Below are 26,366 nucleotides of genomic sequence, written 5' to 3' on the forward strand. Positions count from 1 at the left end.
CCCGATGTGCGGCTGCAGAGATCGGGAAATGTCTCGCTGCCTGTGATTAGCGCAGCGTCATGCCGACTTCCTGGCGGGCTCTGCACGTGGTGTGTGCGAACACGCCCGAGCCTATCGTTACTAATGAGCAGCATATGAAATAGGAGGTAATGATCCCCGCAGGGGCGCACAGACTAATGGAGTTCATAGCCCCTCCATTCTATCCATAGCAAAAGTGGGTTGAAATATAGATTAGTTTACATTATTTTGGCTTTTTAGTACAGTTTTTCATCATGTTTATTGCAGGTGTATGCTTATTACACCTGTAAAATGAATACTCAACCTGAAACCAACCCCTAACCAGTGGAGGCTGGTGATACATTTTTTTTTTTTTTTCTTGGGGGGGGGCGCAAACAAACCCCTCCAGTCCAGTTCCTTACCTGCAGCCTCATTAACGTCAAAAGTGGGAGGGTTCAGGGCGCAGTGCTCTGCGCCTCAAGGACAACAATAAACAAGCCAATTAGAGCCTCATGCTCTAATCATGTGCTTGTTAAAAAATGATGGCGCTAATAGGCAGCTATTAGTCCAGCTCCCCGCACAGTGGAACGATTTTATTTTTAAAGAAATGATAATATGACTAACATTTTTTTAACATTAAGATTTTAAAAAATGTGAGTCATATTATTATTTCTTTAAAAATAAATTTGTTCTATAAATATGAACTTTGGGCAGGCGCCCTGCGCCCCTTATGGACGGGCCGCTGGTGCCACATGGCTTTAAGTGTGAGGAATACATTTCATGAAAAGCACTGCAAGGAAAAGCAACAACAAACTACTCAATAATTCATAACTAAAAAAAGCCTCTGCTTGGCTGTTGAAAACCTAGCGGTGTAAACAGGTGTAATCAGCTTGCATAGCACTGAAAGGGCGCCGAAATGTGCACCGCACCATTACCCAGATAGAAATTTGGATCCTAAAGCTTCCCATCCTGACTACCTGGAACTGACATATTATTGATCTGCAGCATAACTTACCAGTGTGGCTCAGGAGATGGGGACGTCACTACACAGAATGTTGATGGGACACCCAGCTTTGTCCTATTGGCCTTCTCACCTGGCACAAAGTTGTATGATAAATCACTGCTGCTTGTTGTGTTCTGTTTGAGGAAGAACGGCCAAAGAAGGCTCATTTATAAAACTATGTTATAGAAATGATTGCTTAGTAGATTAAAGGGTGACATTTTATACGTGGATCCACCTGCTGGCTACCTTTCAGTCCTGAAGTTCTCTTTTTTAGAGAGCTCTTACCAGCAGACTTTCTGGCTCTGTATCTAGGGTGTTCCCCTTAACACATGCAGAACATTGTCTACAACTCCACTACCCTCCCCTGGAGCATGAGACTGTCAGAGCTGCTACACATGAAACATTCAGGTAAAATTCAGAGTTTGAATTGTGTCCAATCTGCTCACTGAAGTCTATTCTCAGCAGCCAGCCCTGGCACCCACGCTGCCTGTCTAATAAGGAATCTCGGCTTGTGTGTACTTGCATTGATAACAGTCCCTACCAGATGCTGGAATTGTCTGATTCTCCTCAGAATATCTGACATTGGCTAATTGCAAACTACCCCCCCAGGTCGGCACACTCCTCCCTCCCCACTTCTCCTCCCGGCTAATCTGGTCTACTTTAGATCCGCCTCCTCAATAATTTGCTAGTGTCACAAGTGGGTGGATACGGGGTGCAGTGCTCTGCGCCCCGAGCCCACCCTATTTTTTTAAGGCAAAAAGAGCCTCCGGCTCTAATCATGTGGCTTGAGAAAAAAAAAAACCTTACAGAGAGCTATGAGTCAGGCGCCCAAACTAGGGGGGGCAGCGCCGCCACTGCCCCTAACCATAACACTTACCCAAGCCTCTTGTATGAACTGTGCAGCACAGCTCAGATTCAGAGGAGAGCTAGAAGCAAGAGCTAATTGGCTGTGCTTCTTGCTTATGTGTTAACAAGGAAAATGCGGATAGGAGGAGAGAGCAGAGTGGCATATATATTCATGTGCCGCCTTCTTCTCCTTCACTGTTCAGTCATAGGCTGCAGGTAAGACAAGACCTGTAAGGGTTATTGAACTAGAGCAGATAAAAAACAGGCAAACCAGACAGGGCTGTGCCATGTGACAGAGCTGTTTAAATATTGTAACTGGATGGACAGAAATGCAAATCCGTTAACAAGTAAACAGCTCCCTTATGTTGTGTGTTTTACAATTACTTTGTATAAAAAAAAAAAAAAAAAAAAAGGCGGCCCATATCTTAGGTGCCTGTTTAAATGAATATCTATATTAGCTTTCAATATCAAGTAAACTATGCTTTAGGTGTACTGGCCCAATAAAACCACACTATGATAGTCCATTTATAAGGGAAACACTGTATGTATGCTTTATATTACACTACAAAATATTCTGCAGCAGTGACCTCTACTCTATGAATCTCTATCAGATCCTATAAATTCCCTGTCTGCTTTGTCCTCTTCTTTAAATATTTATCCACCCAGTTAGCCAATGAATGTAAATCAGCTGCTTTTGCTCAAGAAAGCTGACCATATGGGAGCAATCATTTATGTTCCATGTGAGTTAGATTCAATGGCTTGTAATTTACATTAGCGTTCACCTCTGTCTGCTTCCTGTAATGCACAGGAAGTTTTATGTGGCATTCGTTCGTAACTGATCTTTTAAATCACTTTAGGTTACACACACTATACAAACGAGTATGCAAATCATACTTTTTGCTTTAGACCTCCATGTGGATTATCTAGAGTCTTAGGTTCTCTTCTGTTCCTGTTAGTCACCGAAGAGTTAAATGTGTGACTCCGATTGGAAACAGGTGTTGGTGGTATTTGTATGTATAGCATGCACAAAGAGGCCATACATTCATGGGACGTATGTCCCCATTTCCTGTCGCTACCTATAGGGCCCATTTACACCATTATTTTTTTCATATGCAGTGTTAAAGAAGAACTCAAGGAAAAAACGTTTAAAAAAAAAAAAAAAAATCTGCTGGGTTACAAACAGTTAAATGTCTGGATATGTCTGCCACCTCCTGGATCACTGCCTGTTCTTTACAATTTACACTTTCACCTGAGCATCAAGAGTATAGGTTTTGCTACAGCGGGGAACTTGCGGTTCTCCTACACAGACGCCATTCTGTTGTTTGTCCACCCCTCCTCCTCTTGTCCAATCAAAGAACACTTTGTATTCCGTAAATCCATTCACAAAGTGCAAAGCATTCTGTGAATAGACCAGGGAGAGGAGGGGCAGACTGCTTGTGTGCAGGAGAGACACTATTTTTCCTGTCCGAGTGCCAGAAGCAAAAGCCATACCATCGGTTCTCAAAAAATGAAGTTGGCAGACACCACCTGATATTCAACCATTTGTTACCCAGCAGATTTTTTTTTTTTTTTTAATATACCTGGAGTTCTTATTTCTTGCTCCGCGGTGTGTTTGAGATGTGTTTCATGCTTCTTCTAAGAAAGAGGTATTTTGTTAAAAGCATTAAAACGTGCAGCAAGATGAACTTGCTGGATACTGCACTAGATTTTTTTTTAAATCTACCACACTAAAATCCATAGGTAAGAACCCTAGTGCAGGACTTTCAATTTACTATAGGTATAGTTTTTAATGTGCAGATGTGTGAATGGACTCATAGGTAATACTAACCCCCTCCCGCCCAGGCCCATTTAATTGGGCTATTTCTCTGGAGAGGGTTGTCACAGTGGGCACAGATTGGGCACCATTCCCACCTTTGACAGCTCGTCACTGTGCTGGAAGTACGATCTCAGCACAGAAACCTTTGCCGTCCATATACACATTAGTACAGCGTGTGAGCATTAGAGCCAAACGTCTTCACTGCTTCACAAATGCGTTACATGGGTGGCAAGAGCTTAAAGCGGAGTTCCACACAAAAATGGAACTTCCGCTTTTCGGAACCCTCCCCCCCTCTGGTGTCACATTTGGCACCTTTCAGGGGGGGGGGGGGGTGCAGATACCTGTCTAAGACAGGTATTTGCACCCACTTCCGGCATAGACTCCCATGGGAGTCTATGCCTCTTCCTGTCCCTCCGCGCTGTCTCCTGGGAAACACACAGCTCCCAGGAGATAGCGGGGACCAGTTACGATGCGCAGTGCGACTCGCGCATGCGCAGTAGGGAACCGGGAAGTGAAGCCGCAACGCTTCACTTCCTGATTCCCTCACCTAGGATGGCGGCGGCAGCTGCCGAGAACCGAGCGGGTTCTCGGCGTTGCCTGCCAACATCGCTGGACCCTGGGACAGGTAAGTGGCCATGTATTAAAAGTCAGCAGCTGCAGTATTTGTAGCTGCTGGCTTTTAATATTTTTTTTTTTTAGGTTGATGTAGGTGGACCCCCGCTTTAAAGACTGTTTTATAGTCATACTCTGAAATTCATAAGGACTAGCGTAGGCAGATTTTTCATGCATTTTAAGGGCTAATGTATGCTTGGTTTGACCTTTAACACACATTACAGTGCCTTCCGCTCCAACATGCTATTTTGATGTGTTTTCTGATGCTTCTGTGATGCTTTGACACACAAATCCTTGTTCTGTCAGGGGAGTGGAGACATATCGTTTGTTCCTAATAAGTAGGACCAAGGATGTGTCTCCTCCCCAGTCAGTCCTATCCCCATACAGTTAGAACACATCCAGGGAACACACATTTAACCCCTTGATCGCCCCCTAGTGTTAACCTCTTTCCTACCAGTGACATTTACACAGTAATCAGTACATTTTTATAGCTCTGATCGCTGTATAAATGTCAAAAGTGTCCGATCTGTCCGCTGTAATACCACAAAAAACCGCAGATCACCGTCTTTACTAGTAAAGAAATTAAATAATAAAAATGACACAAATCTTTCCCATAGTTTGTAGACACTATAACTTTTGCGCAAACCAATCAATATATGCTTATTGTGATTTTTTTTTTTTTTTTTTTTTTTTTTTTTTTTTTACCAAAAATATGTAGAACAATAAATATTGGCCTAAACTGATGAAGAAATTTTGTTTTTCTTTCTCGTACATCACGGGACACAGAGCCTCAGTAATTACTGATGGGTTATATGGTATCACTAGGTGATTGGACACTGGCACACCCTAGACAGGAAGTTCAACCCCCCATATAATCCCTCCCCTTACTGGGAATACCTCAGTTTTTTCGCCAGTGTCTTAGGTGTTGGTCACGAGTAAGATGTGCTGTGCTGAGCTCCAAAGGAATATCCTATACTGGGGCAAGCCATGCAACCGGATCCATTCAAAGTGCCTTTTCCTGGCCAAATTGGATGATACCCGGGCCTCGTGTCCGAAGAAACGAGGTTTTACCTGTAATGCTTCTCTTTTTAGAGAGCTGGACCCCGGGATCCAGTATTTGTTTTTTTCAGCCATATCCCTGGCGGGGTGCTTTACGGGGCCAGAACTGCGGATCCCCCTATTCAAGTCTCTGAAGGTTTTTCAAACGGAGTCCACCGTGAGAGGTGAAAATTGGGTCTGTTATACAGAACCCTGCAGCTGGATAAGGTAAGGGAGACTCCTCAGGATTTTTTTTTAATTTTAGTAGGTTTTCTCCTTTAAGTAAATGTATGCTATGCCTATCACCCCCGTGAGAGGTGAAAATTGGGTCTGTTATACAGAACCCTGCAGCTAGATAAGGTAAGGGAGACTCCTCAGGATTTTTTTTAATTTTAGTAGGTTTTCTCCTTTAAGTAAATGTATGCTATGCCTATTGTCACCATCGGGGCTGTCAAGAGCACATACCTTTCATGCCTGTTCCATCGGGCTCAGTGTCAGCGCTGTACGCTCCTCCAGCCAGGCTCCAGGTAGGATGGGTAAGGGGGGTTCTTTCCCTAGGGATTCTCCCCCCATGGCTTAGGTGGGCCGGGATGAGCTTAGTAGGAGCAGTAATATACCACACCACCCGCCGTCGCCATTTTCGGCAGGTTCCCATCCACCGGCCTCTCTCTCTCTCCTCCGCTCCAGCCTCCCCTCCATGCTTGTCCTGAGGATTGGAGCCTCGGCTCGCGCGGGAAAGCACGCGTTTTTGAAAAAATGAGGGGGGGTGGGAGGGGTGGTCGGAGGAGGAGGGTGGAGCATTAATGCAACGTCCGGTGTGATTAGACGCCCACATCGCTGGCTACACAGGCTATAAAGTGCACTCTCAGGTGCACACAGCTATGGAGGAACGCAGAGTTGACGGGCACATGTGAGGTGGGATACAGGCATTTCCCAGGCAGCATTTACTTACCAGACTGGGCATTGGTAGCAGCGGCAGTTGCTGAACTACATCGCTCAGCAGTCAGTGCTTTTTTGTGGTACCTCTGTGTAACGAGCCCCTGCTCGCTCGATTCCACTCTCCCGACACTCCTCTGCGGCTATAGAATCAGATTGCAGATCGCAACATCTGATTGTTCGGTCATCTGATGCTCCGGGATTAGAACTACAGCTATGTGCCGTTCGAATCCAGTTGTGATAGCTCAGAACAAACACCAGGCAGGCTGTATGTAAGTTCAAACAGGAATCTCACTTTTATTGGATGCACACAACACAATTTTATACACAGCAGTTTGAACACCCTGCCCCCAACAACCACTTTCCTATTGGTCAATTGTAAAGTACACTTTAGTCTTCAAATAGGTCCTCTTGGCCATGCAAATGAGGACTTGAAACAGGGTCAGCAGGGATTGGTCCGATAGCTTGAATAGGAGGGCTGATATGTGTAATGACACAGAGAAGCCCCAGGGGGTAATTAAAGTACATAAATAAACAGTCAAACACAGAACAATGCCTTCCTTCCAGACCATGGAGCCGTCTGGAGAGGGTTAGCCTTAAAACAGGGCAGCAGATCCCCCCCCCCACTGTGTAATAGAATCAAAGGGAAATACTTCAGTATTCCAAGCTTCATAACAATACTCCCCCCTGGAAAACAGTCCAACAGCCACAGTGGGTCCTCGAACGGGTCAACTCGAGGATGTTGGAAAAGTAGTCTTAAGGTTCCAACAGTATGAATCGGTCACACTAATATGGCAAATACAATTTCCCAGAGTCTGTGTCTCTTGGGGGGATATGGACCTGAATCCAAAGTAACACCACCTCAAGGGTCTTCAGGCATACAGCTCACAAAGAGTACTGTTCCCCCAAATGCAAGGGCCCACGATCGGTCGGCAAGAGGCTAGCATTCAGTCCCCTCTAAAAGCCTCTGTCCTGGCTCAGTCTGTCACATTTCTCCCTTGTCGGCAGATGACTAACACAAGAGGAGACCCCAGACGGATTTACTCCGAAGTTAGTCCATAGTTCCAGTCCCCTAATGCCTGTACCCACACAGTACCCAAAACAAATTGTTCCATACAGAGCATTACTTACCCAGCCAACCTCTGCCTCTCTCAGAGAACATGCCCACCACTGGGGACAGGCCTGGACTGGCCCTTCTCCCTGGAGTCCTTTCAGCCGCTGGAGAGAAGACAGGAAGACTGGGCTCACTCCGTCATGCTGTTGGGGATCTGGGCCAACTGCCCAGCATCCCTGGAGTATACAAGTGGGGACTGAAGTCCCATCCACTTTTAGTAGGTGAAAATCCCACAGTGCTTGCAAAGCATGGCTGACATCCTCCTGTCTCAGTGTCGCACCATTTTCTGGGGTTGTGTCAATGGAGACCAAAGTCCCATCCACTACCACAGGAACTCCCTCTTCTGTTAGTTGAGGGCAGAGGCCAGCAGCACTCTGCCCGGTTGCCAGCCCTTCTACTGGGGACTCCACATCCTCCGCTCTGGCTAACCCTTGGGGCAGGAGGCTGGCTTCCTCCACTCCCAAACTGTGTAACTGCCATTGGGGAGGTGAGCCGGCTGCTTCCTTTTCCATTCCCTCATCTGGATGTTGGGACGATATGTCTGTGGTACTGTCTCCCAGGTGCACGGATCTTTGCTGGGGAGGAAAGACCGCTTCCTCCACCCTGGCCAACTGTTGGGGAGGGACGACGAATACCTCCTCCCCCTTCTCCCCCTGTATCCTGATCTGCTGCTGGGAAGTGACCACCTCCTTCTCACCCTGAGCCTCCGGAACTGCCACAGATGTGGGGCAGAGGTCTTGGAACCTCTGTCCAGTGACCAGCGCTTCAGCTGGTGAATTTCCTTGTGACTCCACAGATACTGCTGTTGGTGCTGGGCAGAGCACAGTGAAGTTTGGCCCTAATAACAGCTCCTCTTCTGCTGGAAGCTCACCAGGTTGTTCTTCCTCAGCAGAAAAGTCTATCAAATCCCCTGTCTCTGCAACTGGTGTCTGGGGATAAAGGTTCATCATCTCCTGTCTGTGGAACCCAGAAGATGCTATCAGTGCTGGGCAGAGGTTAGCAGAGCTCTGCCCTGTTGTCAGCACTTCAGCTTCGGGGATAGCGATCTCCACATTTTCCACTGCCGATTCTCTGGCATTCTGCTGGACAAGCACATTCCTCCATCCAAGATCATCCAATGCATAAACAGGTTCATCAAGGTCAGTCAGCACCTGCTCCATCCACCATAAGACCTCCGCGTCCATAGCTGTGGGGGCAGGTTGGCAAAGCACATTGTTACTCTGCCACATTGTCGACTCTTCAGCCAGGATTTCAGAGTTGTCAACTGGTGTTTCCTGATAGTCCCAGGCAAAGGGAGCCCCACCCTGCTGCTGAGCAGAGTCTAGCAGCTGTCTGTAGGCGATCTCCAGCTCCCATTCCTGAACGACCAGAAACTCCAAATCTTCCTGTGCCCAGTGCACTTCCGAGACATTCAGTCTTCACTCTCTGTGCTCCATTATTTCCTCCAAACGCCACTCCTGATCACTCCCAAAGTCAGGGTCCCTGGACAGCCTCCAGTACAACAATCCCAGGCCATCGTAGTCAAAGCCTTCCGTGTGGCTGTCATCCACTGTCCACGGGCAAACTTGGGCTACATACCACTGGAGGGCTCTGTAGCTCTCGTCCAACCGCATTTCTGCCCGGATCAGCCTGCTTAACTCAGCTGTCCACTCCTGGTTCGGCTGTTCCCCCAATAACAGCATTCGCACTTCATACTGCAACCAGTACCTTACATGGATGGAGGGGAGGACTTTTCCCTGGTTTTGCTGCTCACGGGCTATTGCTTCCTTCCAGAGTTCGCAGTGGATAGAATCAAACCATCACAGCAGGACCTGCTCTGATACTGGTCCTCTGTGCTGTATCAGCATCTCTCGCAACCTCCTTCTGAATTCCTCTTCCATGGTGGCTGGTATCTGTACCTCTCCTCTCCTGCTATCTGGACCTTGGATCCAGGTGATGGTTTGGATGTGTTCACAGAAAGGAAGCACGATCCCACCGGTCCCTCCCGGCTCTCAAGTAAGTCTTTCAGTGTGGGTCTCCTGCAGGCTGGTTTTGAGTGTCACAGTAACTGGAGAGCAAATCCCACCGCTGCCAACCAATGTAACGAGCCCCTGCTCGCTCGATTCCACTCTCCCGACACTCCTCTGCAGCTATAGAATCAGATTGCCGATCACAACGTCTGATGGTTCGGTCATCCGATGCTCCGGGATTCGAACTACAGCTATGTGCCGTTGAAATCCAGTTGTGATAGCTCAGAACAAACACCAGGCAGGCTGTATGTAAGTTCAAACAGCAATCTCACTTTTATTGGATGCACACAACACAATTTTATACACAGCAGTTTGAACACCCCGCCCCCAACAACCACTTTCCTATTGGTCAATTGTTTAGTCTTCAATTAGGTCCTCTTGGCCATGCAAATGAGGACTTGAAACAGGGTCAGCAGGGATTGGTCCGATAGCTTGAATAGGAGGACTGATATGTGTAATGACACAGAGAAGCCCCAGTGGGTAAAGTACATAAACAAACAGTCAAACACAGAACAATGCCTTCCTTCCAGACCATGGAGCCGTCTGGAGGGGGTTAGCCTTAAAACAGGGCAGCAGATCCCCCCCACTGTGTAATAGAATCAAAGGGAAATACTTCAGTATTCCAAGCTTCATGACACTCTACCTTTGTTGCTTGGCACTATGGGTAGAAGAGGGACAATTACCCCGAAAAATAGGGGCTCTAAGGGATCTCCCTCAGGCTCTGAGGACCCCCCCCCTCTGCAGCACCTTCCCCCACTGAAGGACCTGGGATGGCTGGCCAGGGTGAGCCGTCGGGGTCAGGGACTGCATCTGCTTCTGGCACTTCAGCCCCTGTATACATTACGCAGGAGGTTTTTTTCCTCAACCATTAATGGTTTAGAGCAGGGATATGCAATTAGCGGACCTCCAGCTGTTGCAAAACTTCAAGTCCCATGAGGCATAGCAAGACTCTGACAGCCACAAGCATGACACCCAGAGGCAGAGGGATGATGGGACTTGTAGTTTTGCAACAGCTGGAGGTCCACTAATTGCATATCCCTGGTTTAGAGGAAAGACTAATGGCCTTAATTGCATCTTCACTCAGACAACTGGAAGAAAACGCACTAGGTCTCCCTCTGTCACCCAGGACCCTCAAGCAGAGGAACTCTGGGGAAAAAGGAGAGGAATCCCTCTCAGAAGACGGGGATGAAACTAATGATTCCTCTTCTGAGGAATCGAGTGGAGAAGGACCCTCTTCAGCTTCTCAGGATGAGAAGGTAGGTGTTGGTGCAAATTCTTGCTGGATTGGTCCGCTCCACATTCAAGTTACCCGTATCTGAGTCAGTTAAAGAACCCTCCTCTGCTTTGGGTTCACTGAAGCTTCCTCAAACTACACATGCTTTTCCTGTTCATAGTTTACTGGAAAAGCTTATTTATTCTGAGTGGGATCACCCAGATAAACATTTTTTTCCGCCTAAAAAGTTTGCAACACTTTATCCTATGGAGGAAAAATGTATAAAAATGTGGGGGTATACCGGCAGTTGATGCCGCCATTTCCTCCGTAAATAAAAGTCTGACTTGTCCTATCGACAACGCTCAGATGCTTAGGGATCCAACTGATAAAAAGATGGAATTCTTGTTAAAAAATGTTTTTTCCTTGGCAGGTTCAGTAGCTCAACCTGCAGTGGCAGCAATCGGAGTCTGTCAATACTTGAGAGACCATGTTAAACAGGCCCTCAAAGTTTTACCTGAACAACAAGCCCGGGGGTTGGCCAACCTACCAGCGGCTTTATGTTTTGCTGTTGACGCAATCAGAGATTCTATCATCCAGACTTCTCGCCTTTCGCTTGGGTTGGTGCATATACGTAGAATCTTATGGTTGAAGAATTGGTCAGCCGAATCACCATGTAAGAAGCTTCTGGCTGGATTTCCATTTCATGGTGCAAGGCTGTTCGGAGAGGATTTGGACAATTATATCCAATCTCTAGTGGGGAAAGCACTCTCTTACCAGTTAAGAAAAGGAGTAAACGTCCCTCTTTTAAACGGGCTCTTTCCCCAGTGCCAGGAGCATCAGCCTCCAGGCAGTCACGACGGCCTCCTTCATCAGGCTCAAGAAATAAATCTCAGAGTCGACCCCAGGGACAAAAGAAGTCCTGGGGGAGGAAGCCTACTAGACAATACGCTAAAGCCTCTTTATGAAGGAGACCCATAGCAAAAGAAGTCTCTCTTTCTAGCGTTGGAGCGACTATTGTCACAAAAAGTTATTGTGGTTGTTCCCACGGAAGAGCAGGGATTGGGATTTTATTCAAACCTTTTCACGGTTCCAAAACCAAATGAAGATGTCAGACCCATTCTGGATCTAAAGGATCTAAACCGATTCCTAAACATTCGGTCCTTTCGCATGGAATCAATCCGATCGGTGGTCTCCATCCTACAAGGAGAACTCCTGGCGTCAGTAGACATCAAGGATGCATACCTGCATGTACCTATTTTCTCTGCTCATCAAAAGTACTTGCGTTTCGAAGTAGAAAAACGCCACTTTCAGTTTATAGCTCTGCCTTTCGGGCTAGCCACTGCACCTCGGGTGTTTACAAAGATCTTGGCACCTCCTCTGGCCAGATTAAGGGCCCAAGGTATAACAGTAATAACATACCTGGACGACCTGCTCTTGCTAGACCAGTCGGTAGCCCGTCTGGACCAGAACTTGGTCTCCACAGTCAACTACTTGAAATACCTAGGTTGGATTCTTAGAGAAGTCTTCTTTAAAACCAGTAAGAAGACTAGAGTATTTCGGCCTGGTCATAGATACAAGCCAAAAGAAGGTATTTTTACCTCAGGCAAAGATCAGTGCCATAAAGAAACTGATTCAGGTAGTCAGAGCAAAGAAGGGTCCCTCTGTATGCCTTTGTATGAGGCTGCTGGGAAAGATGGTGGCTTCATTCAAAGCAGTTCCATATGCTCAGTTTCATTCGAGACTGTTGCAATACGGTATGCTGTCTGCCTGGAACAAGAAGGTGCAGGCGTTAGATTTTCCTATGCGTCTGTCTCCTACAGTGCGTCAGAGCCTCAGTAGGTGGTTAATACCCGAAAATCTGCAAAAAGGGAAATCCTTTTTACCGGTTACCTGGACAGTGGTAACAACAGATGCCAGTCTTTCAGGTTGGGGAGCAGTTCTGGAACAGTCAGTTGTCCAAGGGAGATGGTCCAAAACCGAGAGGACCTTACCCATCAACGTTCTGGAGATCCGTGTGGCGTATCTAGCCCTAAAGGCCTGGACACTCAGGCTACAGGGTTGCCCTGTCAGGATCCAGTCTGACAATGCCACAGCAGTGGCTTATATCAATCACCAAGGAGGCACCAGGAGTCGTGCAGCTCAGAGAGAAGTGAACCAGATTTTAGTCTGGGCAGAAAAGCATGTGCCATGCATATCGACAATTTTCATTCCGGGGATAGAGAACTGGCAGGCGGATTACTTCAGTCACCAGCAGTTAGTTCCAGGGGAATGGTCTCTTCACCCCGATGTCTTCTTGGCCATATGCCAAAGATGGGGGTTCCGGATGTGGATCTCTTTGCATCCAGGTTCAACAAGAAGATCGACAAGTTTGTGGCAAGAACAAAGGATCCTCTTGCATGCAGGACAGATGCGTTAGTGACTCCGTGGCATTGGTTCTCACTAATTTATGCATTTCCTCCTACTTCCACGACTTCTTTGCAGGATCAGGCAAGAGAAGAAGTCGGTACTTCTGGTGATCCCAGCTTGGCCCAGGAGAGCTTGGTATGCAGAAATGGTAAAAATGACAGTAGGTTCCCCGTGGACCCTATCGTCACGTTCAGACCTGTTATCCCAAGGTCCAATGTTCCATCCTGCCTTACAAATGCTAAATTTGACGGTTTGGCTATAGAAATTCACGTTCCGAAGAGTCGTGGGCTTTCAGGTCCTGTGATCTCTACCTTGATCAATGCAAGGAAGCCAGCTTCCAGAATGATTTATCATAGAGTCTGGAAAACTTATGTCTCCTGGTGTGAAGCCAGGGGTTGGCATCCCAGAAAATATGTCATAGGTAGAATTCTTGATTTTCTGCAAATGGGATTTGAAATGAAGCTGGCCTTGAGTACCATCAAGGCCCAGGTCTTGGCCTTGTCAGTATTATTTCAACGGCCACTTGCTTCACATTCCTTGGTCCGAAGCTTTATGCAGGGGGTAAAGCGTCTTAATCCTCCGGTTAAGGCGCCCCTAAACCCCTGGGACTTGAATTTGGTTCTGTCAGTTTTACAGAAAAAGCCTTTTGAACCAATACGTCAAATTCCCTTGGTCTTGTTAACAAGGAAATTCATTTTTCTTTTGCTAGAAGAGTATCAGAATTAGCAACTCTTTTCTGCAAAGAGCCTTACTTAATCATGCACAAGGATAGAGCGGTATTGCGCCCTCATCCTAGCTTTCTAACGAAGGTGGTTTTAGATTTTCATCTAAATCAAGATATTATTCTGCCTTCCTTTTTTCCAGACCCCTGTTCTACGGAAGAAAGGTCACTACATTCTTTGGATGTAGTGAGAGCAGTCAAAGCCTATCTGGAACCAACTGCTCAAGTTCGCAAAACAAATGTTTTGTTTGTATTGCCAGAAGGTCCCAACAGAGGACAGGCAGCGTCAAAGTCTACCATCTCAAAATGGATTCGGCAAGTGATTGTTCAAGCCTATGGTTTTAAACAGAAAATTCCACCTTTTCAGGTCAAGGCGCACTCCACGAGGACTATTAGTGCTTCGTGGGCAGTGCATTACCAGGCCTCTATGGCTGAAATCTGTAAGGCCGTAACCTGGTCTTCAGTCCATACATTCACCAGATTTTATCAGATGGGTGTGAGAAGGCATGAGGATATCGCCTTTGGGCGTAGTGTGCTGGAGGCAGTGGTACGAGGTCCTCAGGTCTGTTTACACCCTACTTTGTTGTAGTTCCCCTCCCCTCAGATAGCATTGTTCTAGGACATCCCATCAGTAATTACTGAGGCTCTGTGTCCCATGATGTACAAGAAAGAAAATAGGATTTTTCTAACAGCTTACCTGTAAAATCCTTTTCTTTTGAGGTACATCACGGGACACAGAGGTCCCACCCCTCTTCTAATACATGTATATTGCTTTGCTACAAAACTGAGGTATTCCCAGTAAGGGGAGGGTTTATATGGGGGGTTGAACTTTCTGTCTAGGGTGTGCCAGTGTCCAATCACCTAGTGATACCATATAACCCATGAGTAATTACTCAGGCCCTGTGTCCCGTGATGTACCTCAAAAGAAAAGGATTTTACAGGTAAGCTGTTAGAAAAATCCTATTTTTAAAAACATTTTTGGGGATGTTTATTATAGCAAAAAGCAAAAAATATTGATTTTTTTTTTTTCAAAATTGTCGTTTTTTTTTTGTTTATAGCGCAAAAAATAAAAACCGCAGAGGTGATCAAATACCACCAAAAGAAAGCTCTATCTGTGGGAAAAAAAGGACGCACATTTCGTTTAGGTACAGCATTGCATGACCACGCAATTGTCAGTTAAAGCGACGCAGTGCCAAATTGTAAAAAGTGCTCTGGTCAGGAATGGGGTAAAATCTTCCGTGGCTGAAGTGGTATATTATAAGCTTTGCAAATGCTCTGTGTGTGTTGATTCTCTATTTGTTTTAAAGGGGCTCAGTAGAACCCCAGCACATTAGTATACTCATTCAGCAGTTTCCCAGCTTATTAGTACCCTCATTCAGCAGATCCCCAGCATTTTAGTACTCTTGCTCAGAAGATTCCCTGTTCAGTAGTACCCCCAGTTTTGCTGATCCCCCACTCAGTAGTAACCCCCAGCTCTTCTGATCCTCCTCTCTCTCCGGTCCTCGCTCACCTTGTGCTTTATTGCTCCCTGCTGCTCACCAGCTACCTTCTCCTGCTCCTCCACTCAGTCCTCACTCTCTACTCCTGTTCACCTTCCGCTATCGCGTTACCATGTTACACACTAGGTGTGCCACCTTCTAGTTGCTCCTCTCCAGCCCGGAACACCGCTCACCTTCCTGCTGCTCCATGCTGCACACCAGATGTGATGTTTGCACCAGTCACACCCAGGATATACAGTGGGGAAAATAATTATTTGATCCCTTGCGGGTTTTGTAAGAGACAGAATATCAACCAAAAAAATACAGAAAAAAAAAAACCACGTGAAACAAATGCTATAAATTAAGTTGCAGTTCCATGAGTAAAATAAGTATTTGATCCCCAAACATGACTTGGTGGAGAAATCCTTGTTAGTAAGCACAGAGGTAAGACGTTTGTTATAGTTGGCTACCAGGTTTGCACACATCTCAGGAGGGATTTTGGTCCATTCTTCTTTACAGATCTTCTCTAAATCTTTAGGGTTTCTTGGCTGTCACTTGGCAACTCGAAGTTACAGCTCCTTCCATAAATTTTCTATAGGATTAAGGTCTGGGGACTGACTAGGCCACTCCATGACCTTAATGTTCTTCTTCTTGAGCCACTCCTTTGTTGCCTTGGCAGTATGTTTTGGGTCATTGTCATGCTGGAAGACCCATCCACGACTCATCTTTAGTGTTCTGCTGAGGGAAGAAGGTTATCATCCAAGATTTTACAATACATGACTTCGTCCATTGGCCCCTCAATGCGGCAAAGTCGTTTTGTACCTTTAGCAGATAAACAGCCCCAAAACATCATGTTTCTCTGCTAAAGGTACAGACCCACTTTTCCACATTGAGAGGCCAATAAATGTGGCCCATTCATGCAAAATAGCTCAAGCTCTGTCAGATTGAATAGAGAGCATTTGTGAACTGCAATTTTCAAGTCTTGCCACAGATTCTTAATTTGATTAAGGTCTAACTTTGACTGGGCCATTCTAACACATAAATATGCTTTGATCTAAACCATTCTATTGTAGCTCTGGCTGGTATGTTTAAAGTCGTTGTCCTGCTGGGAGGTGAACCTCCGCCCCAGTCTCAAGTCTTTTGCAGACTCTTAACAGGTTTTCTTCTAAGATTGCCCTGTATTTGGCTCCATCCATCAACTTTGACCAGCTGTCCTGTCTCTGCTGAAGAAAGGCATCCCGTAACATAATGCTGCCACCACCATGTTTCATGGTGTGTTTAGGGTGATGTGCAGTGTTAGTTTTCCACCACACATAGGGTTTTGCTTTTAGGCCAAAAAGTTCAATTTTGGTCTCAACTGACCAGAGCACCTTCTTCCACATGTTTGCTGTGTCCCCCACATTGCTTCATGCAAACTGCAAATGGTAATTCTTATGACTTTATCAACAAAGGCTTTCTTCTTGCCACTCTTCTATAAAGGCCAGATTTGTGGAGTGCACGACTAATAGTTGTCCTATCCAGATTCTCCCACCTGAGCTGTGGATCTCTGCAGCTCCTCCAGAGTTACCATGGGCCTCTTGGCTACTTCTCTGAATAATGCTATCCTTGCCTGACCTGTCAGCTTAGGTGGACGGCCATGTCTTGGTAAATTTGCAGTTGTGCCATAACCTTTTTCCATTTTTGGATGATGGCTTGAACAGCGTTCCATGAGATGTTCAAAGCTTGGGATATTTTTTATAACTTAACCCTGCTTTAAACTTCTTCACAACGTTATCCCTGACCAGTCTGGTGTGTTCCTTGGCCTTCATATTGCTGTTTGTTCACTAAGGCCCCTTTCACACATGTGGACCGTTCTTTCATCAGTTCAGTCACATTTTTTCAAAGAAAAAATGGATGAAGTTTACATCAGTTTATCATCTGTTTTTTTCATGTGCCAGCTAGAGTTCTTAACCACTTGAGTCCCAGAGCCATTCTTTCATGCAAAAATGGACCGTTTGTCCGTTTTAAATCCGTTTTTTCATCTGAACTGGCTAAATGGATGATCATTCTGAAGGCAATTGGTTCCACTAGATTTTAGTTGGGGGTATCAGAATAAACGGAGCTGAATACAAATGCACACAATTTTTAGATATTTATTTGTAAAAAATTTTGAAAACTATTTATCATTTTCCTTCCCCTTCACAATTATGTGCCACTTTGTGTTGGTCTATAACATAAAATACATGTTCGTTTTTGGTTGTAACTTGACAAAATGTGGAAAATGTCAAGGGGTATGAATACTTTTTCAAGACACTGTAGCAAAGCAAACGCAATACGTGATGGGACTGTAAGCTTACTATTTTATTTAGTAACAGGTGCTTTGATTGGCATTTAGAGTGCTTTAAAAAAGCATGTCTAGTGCAACATTTTGAAGTGTAAACAAGCCCTAAAAGTTGTAAAGCATGCACCAAATTCATATGCTTGTCTAGAACTTGTACTTCAATTTGGTTTATGCTGCGCCACTTTTAGAATGCACGTGAGGCAATTTTACAACACATGTCTGAGCCAGTTTTTCTTTCGGTACGCCAAAAGAGAGTTGGTCTTAACTTGACTTTTAAATTTGGCGCATTCAATGCGACAGTGTAAAAGTTGCACATCCAACACGACACAAAGTAAAAGTGGAGCATTTTAGAACTATCTGAATTTGATGCACGAGTCTGTCAGAACCAAAAGTGGCGCAAATGCTTCATGAGTTTGGTGTAATACATTATCAATAGGGATTAACGCCAGAAAAGTGACACAGCAGCTTTATTGAATAGTGTTTTGTTCATTTAATAACTCCATTTGCGCTCTTCAAATTCTAGTGCTGCCCCAATGACACACCTTTAGTATATCATTCCCGAAGAGAATCTGCTTAGGCCCTTCTGCACATATCATACAGATATTGTACCAAAGCGCATTTCATTTTTGTATCCTTGCAGGAGCCCATCGAGAGATCCCATCTATTGCAGATTTTGATCAGGGTATTATATGAATGGCCTGATCAGAGGGTGGGGTGTAATAACAGGTAGAGCTGTCCAGCAATACCTTGTTCCTCCACTAATATGGTAACTGTCATCTATTTCTACAGTACTTTGGGATGGATAACGATGAACTCCCTGGCAAAAGAACAACTGCAGAATTCCTACTGTCAGTGCTCTGTCTTCAACTAACTTGTTTTGCAATGTCTGAAACACAGATTTGCCCGAGTATAGGTCTGCTTTCCGTCAAATCCCTTTATACTGTATAATAGGATGATTTTATTACATCTTTAAGATGGGAAAAGTACAGTTTAAGTTAACCATTTAATGACTTTTAGGTTATTTTATGCCTACTGATGTGTTTTCCCTTTAGAATATAACCTTACAAAATGACCCGGCTGCTTTCCTCCTACACCTTGCCCCACTCTCGACCAAACGTTATAAGAAATCACTTCTCATCCATCTCTTAAATGCCTCAAAGGCCTGTATCCCTGTGTTATGGAAACAAACCACTGCCCCATCGATTAGCTTTCGGTTCCGCAAAATGAAGGAAACACAGCTTATGGAAGAGAATGTAGCTTCCGCTAATGGCACTGGAGGACAATGTCATAAAACCTGGTTCTATTAGACGCACTTTCTTTACTCATCAGCTTATCTGTCTTTTGGTGAGAGATGAAGGAATTGTTTCTAACCTGATACAATCTCATTGTATTCGTAATGTACCTTCTTATGTGCAAGTAGCTCTACAAGTATTCATATCCTCATGTACAGTGAATATAAAAAGTCTACACACCCCTGTTAAAATGTCATGTTTCTGTGATGTAAAAAAATGAGACAAAGATAAATCATTTCAGAACTTTTCCACCTTTTAATGTGACCTATAAACTGTACAACTCAGTTGAACAACAAACTAAAATCTTTTAGATAGAGGAAAGTAAAAATAAAAAAACTAAAATATTATGGTTTTATAAGTGTGCTCACCGTTAAACTAATACTTTGTTGAAGCACCTTTTGATTTTATTACAGTACTCAGTCTTTTTGGGTATGAGTCTATCATCATGGCACATTTTGACTTTGCAATATTTGCCCACTCTTCTTTGCAAAAACACTCCAAAGCTGTGAGATTGTGAGGGCATCACCTGTGCACAGCCCTCTTCAGATAACCCCACATATTTTCAATCAGATTCAGGTCTGGGCTCTGGCTGGGGCCATTCCAAAACTTTAATCTTCTGCTGAAGCCATTCCTTTGTTGATTTGGATGTATGCTTTGGGTCGTTGTCATGCTGAAAGATGAAGTTCCTCTTCAGGCTTCTGCTAGAAAGCTGAACATGAAGGTTTTGTGCCAGTTTCGACTGTTATTTGGAACTGTTCATGATTCCCTCTACTATGACTAAGAACCCTGTTCCAGCTGAAGAAAAAAAGCCCCAAAGCACGATGCTGCCACCACCATGCTTCACTGTGGGTTTGGTGTTCTTTTGGTGATGTGCAGTGTTGTTTTTGCACCAAACATATCTTTGGAATTATAGCCAAAAAGTTCAACCTTGGACCATAACACATTTTCCTACATGCTTTTGGGAGACTTCAGATGTGTTTTTAAAAATTTAGCTGGGCTTGGATGTTTTTCTTTGTAAGAAAAGGCTTCCATCTTGCCACTCTTCCCCATAGCCCAGACATATGAAGAATACAGGAGATTGTTGTCACATGTACCACACAGCCAGTACTTGCCAGATATTCCTGCAGCTCCTTTAATGTTGCTGTAGGCTTCTTGGCAGCCTCCCTGACCAGTTTTCTTCTTGTCTTTTCATCAATTTTGGAGGGACGTCCAGTTCTTGGTAATGTCACTGTTGTGCCATATTTTCTCCACTTGATGCCATATTTTCTCCACTTGATGATTGCTGTCTTCACTGTGTTCCATGGTATATCTAATGCCTTGGAAATTCTTTTGTACTCTTCCCCTGACTGATACCTTTTAACAGTGAGATCCCTCTCATGCTTTGGAAGCTCTCTGCGGACCATGGCTTTTGCTGTAGGATGCGACTAAGAAAATGTCAGGAAAGACCTAGTAGAACAGCTGAACTTTATTTGGGGTTTATCAGAGGCACTTTAAACATGAGTTTGCATGTGATTGCTTAATTCTGAACACCGCTACATCCCCAGTTATAAGAGGGTGTGCACACTTGTGCAACCACATTATTTTAGTTTTGTATTTTTACTTCGCCCCCTAAAAGATTTCAGTTTGTTTTTCAATTGAGATGTACAGTTTATAGGTCCCATTACAGGTGGAAAAAGTTCTGACATTGTTTATCTCTGTCTTGTTTTTTTACATCACAGAAACCTGACATTTTAACAGGGGTGTGTATACTTTCTATATCCACTGTATGTATGATCTGCTGAACGCTTTATGTATCTCTCATTAATTTTGACTTTCTCGGCTAATTGAAAATACAGAATTTATAAAAAAAAAAAAAAAAGAATTTAATATTCATCTTGCTGCATTATAAGAATTAATAAATATATAAAAAATGCCTGTCATTGCATAGATGTCATTTTATACTTGGAGACAGGCATTTGCATAGTGGACTATTTTCATGATTGCTTCTTACAAAGCTGCTTTCTCTCGGCTAGGTGTGAGTAATAGAAACACCCCTCCAGTAGCTCCTTGCATTTTGTGTAGGTAAGTAAACAATGTTCTTGGTCTCTGCAGGGCATTAAAAGGGGCATCGTTGAAATGGCAGACCTAGTCGTCATAACAAAAGCTGACGGGGATTTGCTAATACCAGCAAGAAAGATTCAAGCCGAGTATGTTAGCGCTTTGAAGTTGCTCAGAAAACGTTCTAAAATTTGGAAGCCTCAGGTAAAGTAATGGAAGATAAATTTCAATGTGTGTGACACTGTTATTTATTGAACGTGAAAGTGCTATTGCTATAGCATATGAGCAATGTTAAGGCAAAGATGTATCCCAAAAGGCTGGTTGAATTCAGGTAGACAATCCCTAAGTGCGCAGTAGAAGAGGCTTTTTTTTCTGCTTTTCTTTCATTTAGAATCTGTTTTTTTATATACAGCTGTGAGAAGATATTTGTGAACCCTTATACAGTTTCTGTACAAATGGCTCCTAAAATGTCATCTGATCAGACTTTGTATTAAACACACACACAACAATTTGCATTGTCTTTTTTATTGAACAAATATATAAATATTTTCGCATTTTATGAATGCTTGGGGGTTAAACGTTGAACTCATTCTAAGGAGCATATTCTAAACATCATGGCTGTAACCCTGTCTTGTCCGGGTGACTTATAGAATGCATTATGACAATCAAAGGCATTAAAACATGCAGCAGTGAGCTTGATTTAATCCCTGTCCATGGCCTCTCCACCAAAGCGAGTGAGAAGTCTCCAAACTACCTCAAAACCTATAACTAAAATTAATGCTTTTGTTTGAATTGTATTGAATAGTCAAGTGAATTGATAGAAAGTTTATAAAATCCCTTATATTTAGATATAGGGATATGCAGTTGTTAGGAGGTATTTTGCTTTCAGATAATTTATACTAATGTGTTTATACTAATTATACTGTGTGGTTTATTTTTTTTTATTTTTTAGGGCTCTCATTCGCTGGCATTGTTTTCCTCAAACACAGGTCAGAAATACTCCACTGATTTGTAATTGAGCAGTACACACTTCGCAAATGCGAAGGTGGTTCTTAATGAAATTATGGCCAGAAATTGGACTGTAAGGCTATACTGAATTCCTCTGACTGTGTCCAGTGATATTGAGCAGGAAGCAGGTCATAATGCAGCCATTGAACTGCCATGTGCACTGCACAATCACTGATTCACTGAGATTTTGCTGACCTGCATTTGGAGTGCAATACACAGCGCCCATTGACATGAGCCATTATAATGTTGTGGATAAATATCATATCAATAGGATCATATCATTTACACCACAATCCAGATGATCCCAATGTAGTTCATAAACATTTTCTCACATCTATAATTATCTGTATAATGTGATAACTTATACAATCTATCTTCCAAGCAACAGTAAAAAGCCAACAATAATTAGATGATTATCATATACAGATTTTATTACAATTTTGCTTAAATGTTTTTGTTAAGGTATACATTGTGTGCTCAGCACATGTTTACAGCAATATTATAGATCACTGAAGCAGTATTCAAATTTACCAAGCCCTCTATGTTAACATGATTTGTCGTTGATGTACAATGCTTGATATCCTATGTAAACAAAATGGTTAGTGATGTATATGGCATTGGTTGTTACTGCTCTCCTTTTGTTCTTTGTGTTAAAAGGCATGTGGTGCTATAAATACAAAGCTTGGTTCCAGAAAATCTTTACCCGGCAGTGTAGAAGTGATGTGCACTAACCCAATGCAATCAGACTTTTTATCCAAACTCCTTGAACGTCTGGTCTACAACCGACCGAGCGACCACCTCCCCAAGAATAACCTTCTTGCTCCCCTTCAGTCTGGATTTCGGCCTCAACACTCCACGAAAACTGCCCTCCTAAAACTAACAAACAAACCTACTAACGGCCAAAACCAATGGACACTACTCTGTACCCCTACCCCTGGACCTAGTGCTGCCTTTGATAGTATGGTTGACCACCTCCTCCTTGGTCTCAGTGACTGTACTCTTTGCTGGTTCTCTTCCTACTTATCCAACCACACCTTTAGCGTTACTTACAATTCTACTTCCTCCTCCCCTCTTCCTTTCTTTGTTGGGGTCTCCCAAGGTTCTGTTTATGGATCTCTCCTAGTCTCGATATGCATCTCCTTCCTGGGTCAGCTGATAGCCTCCCATAGCTTCCAATACCATCTCTACGCCACCCAATTTTCTCTATCTACCCGTCAGTTCACTCCTTCAGTTTCCTTACGTATCACTAATTTACTTACAGATATATCAGTCTGGATGTCGCACCATTTCCTCAAACTCCATTTATCCAAAACCGAGCTCATAATTTTTTCTCCCCCAAGTGCCCCTTCCCCTGATCTCTCTGTCAAAATCAATGGCACAACTATCAGCCCATCCTGGCATGCCAAGATTCTAATCCTGGACTCTGATCTATCCTTTAGGCCCCACGTCCAATCACTGTCCAAATCTTGCCAACTCAACTTTCGCGACATTTCCAAAATACGTCCCTTTCTAACCAAAGACACCACAAAGCTTCTAGTGCACTCCCTGGTCATCTCTTGCCTGGACTACTGCAACTCCATTCTCACTGGCTTACCTTTACTTAGGCTTTTCCCCCTTCTGTTCATCATGAATGCTGCTACCGGGCTCATCCACCTTACCAACCTTTCGTGTCTACTAATACTCTGTCAATCCCTCAATTGGCTTCCACTCGCCCAACAAATTAAATTCAAAATACTAACAAACACCTACAAAGCCATCCACAACTCAGCCCCCAGCTACATCACTAGCCTAGTCTCAAAATACCAACCTAATCGTTCTCTTCTTTCCTCCCAAGACCTCCTGCTCTCTAGCTCCCTCATCACCTCCTCTAATGCTCGCCTCCAGGACTTTTTTAGAGCCTTTCCCATCCTATGGAACCCCCTATGGAACTCCCCTGTCCGATTATCCCCTACTCTGCTTTTGGACGATCCCTGAAAATTCTCCTCTTCAGAGAAGCCTATCCTGCCCCCACCTAACAACTGTACTTTTATTTTATCCATCAGCTCATCCTCCACAGTTTTCACCTCCTTGTATCACTTGATCCTCCCTTCTAGATTGTAAGCTCTAACGAGCATGACCCTCTGATCCCTCTTGTATTTTATTGTAACTGTACTGTCTGTGCAGCGCTTTACAACATGAGGGCAAACTGTAGGCACGATATAAATCCTGTATAATAATAGCAATAATAATAATCTTAAAAGGAAATTAAACACTGGAAGCTGTGCCCAAAAAAGCAGGCAGAGCACAAAAATCGAATTGCCTGTGTCTCCGAACAGCTGACCTTTTCCCCATTACTGACTTACCTTGACCCTGCCATCTTCTGCACTGTGTCTCTGTGTGGTGGTGGCCATCTTCGTAGGGTTACTTCTTCATGTTAGAGCTTCCAACAGGAACAAAAATGAGCAGCACAGTATTAACCTCTCTAAACTTCACTCCAAATCGCCTCAAACTAGCAGTACCTTTAATCTCACATTGCAGATATAGGGTTGTAGGCATAGTAGTGCTTAGGCACCCTCATCTACCAGTAAGTGCACTATTTTTAGGAGGAATTTCAGACAAAATGTATATTTTTGGGTACTGCTTGGACATCATTACCATTTCTATACTTTCCCTATAACCGCAAATTTTCACTTGAGTTTAGTTCCACTGTATGCAGCTGGCATGCCTGTTTGGTTATGGGCTTACTGCACCTTGTATTACAGAGCAGTAATTATTGCTTATTAAATATGTATGTCCATATAGTTCTACTTAATTTAGCTGCATTGGAGAAGATAGTACCATTTACTCTCAATTTCTGTTCCAGGTTGTTCGCATATCTGCTAAGACCGGAGAAGGGATCCCAGAACTGTGGAAGAAAATAACAGACTTTCAGAGCACCATGCTGGAAAGTGCAGAACTGCTAAGCAAGCGCAGGGCTCAGCAGAAGGTGTGGATGTGGAACGTAATTCAGGAGAACGTTCTCTTACATTTTAAGAACCATCCTGCTGTTAAAGATAAGCTACCTCTCCTGGAAGGGCAGGTCCTCACTGGTGTCCTGTCTCCCAGCCTGGCAGCAGATATATTACTGAAAGCTTTCTTTGAAAGCAGTTGAAATATTACACAGCTTATGATCAAGAAGACATTGGGCATATTACCTTAATTTTCTTTTTCTGGTATGCAAACGTCTTAACACATGCAACAAAATGAACCTTTTATAAAAAATGTATACATATTGTATCTGTAAAAATTTGTACTAAAAGTTCATCTAAAGTAGGAAATGTATGCAAGATTTTAAAGAACTGCAGTCCAACTGGTCAATTGATGACTGGAGCCACCTCTGTTCAGGTTTTGCCATTTACTTTGTTGTTTTTGATGGTTTTCTATACGGATTTGTGTCTTATGGATGTTTTAAAATAAGTTTTATGCTGACAAAAGTGCTTGTAAAGTTGATATGGTCTAGTGGAATAAATATAATTTATTACATTACATGCTTTCCATTTGTATAGACTCTAAAGGTAAGTAGTAAAGAAACTAACTACGTAATGTTTTCTGTATGTAGTGCCACCCGTGAAATATTTTATTCAGTCGTTTCTCAAGATTAGTGCAGAGGCAGCCAGGCACACAGCAACAGTTCATTTACCCTGGCTCAGTAATCAGTCTAGGGGATGTCTTTTTAGGATTCATGTTGCTAAAGTACTTGGATGGGGTATAGGAAGATATGGAATACTCCCACTTTGCTAAGCCTTCCTGAACATTCTCTATGCAGGAACAAAGACAGATGACAGAAAATAAAACAGCACACAGTCACTAGGACCCTGAGCTCAGGTCAGTACTCAAAATGTTACAGGATCATCAGGTGGTTCCTTCCATTATCCACCCGACACGCCTTATTGAGGGAGAGGTTAATGCTCGCAATGCCCCAGGACAGCCAGACCCTTTCCAACTGCCACTGGGCATTGTTTAGTGAGCTCTCCAGACCAGGTCCTTAGATGAAATTCCCTTGATTAGCTCCAAAAAGGCATCTTAGAAGCAGGCCCCCTAAGCTATGCTGCAGCTGGGACCTTAATGAACATGCCGAAAACTCCAGCTTTCTGCCCTTCAGCAGAACCCATAAGATTGGAGACTCCTCCTGGATTAGACCCAGGGCTCTCTCTGACCTGCTCCAGGCCTCAGACTATTTATGTGCTCTTCAGCCACTTACTGGGCACACCTCTCCAGGGATTGGTTGAAGAACAATAAATATTCAGGTTGACCATTAGCCTTAAAAAAAAAAAAAAAAAAAATACATATATTTTAAGTGCTACAAAGGGTATTAACAATAATACATTTCCCAGAAAAGCTGTTCCATATGTGCTTAGCTCTAAGTGCACACCAAAGTGCATATATAATGAAAGTCAGTAGCGCTAGGAGCTATAAAAATTAAAGAGGAAGTAAACCCTGGACTGGTTCACGTTTAATGAAAGATGTATAGGGTGTCTTATACAAGTTGGGTAAAATTGTTG

At 43.8% G+C, this 26,366-nt stretch overlaps 1 protein-coding gene across 2 annotated transcripts in view; it reads left to right on the top strand.

Moving 5' to 3' along the window:
* The window catches only part of MMAA (metabolism of cobalamin associated A), a 61,714-nt gene extending 36,367 nt beyond the window's left edge, over positions 1-25,347 (top strand). For both annotated transcript variants that reach the window (XM_073604564.1, XM_073604574.1), the window contains exons 6-7: positions 20,893-21,042; positions 24,689-25,347. In XM_073604564.1, coding sequence (XP_073460665.1) covers positions 20,893-21,042; positions 24,689-24,976 — 438 coding nt within the window. In that variant the 3' untranslated portion in view covers positions 24,977-25,347. The remainder of the gene's footprint in view (positions 1-20,892; positions 21,043-24,688) is intronic.
* Positions 25,348-26,366: the final 1,019 nt, after the last annotated feature.

Source organism: Aquarana catesbeiana, linkage group LG01, assembly GCF_042186555.1.
Source record: "Aquarana catesbeiana isolate 2022-GZ linkage group LG01, ASM4218655v1, whole genome shotgun sequence".
Lineage (NCBI taxonomy): Eukaryota > Metazoa > Chordata > Amphibia > Anura > Ranidae > Aquarana > Aquarana catesbeiana.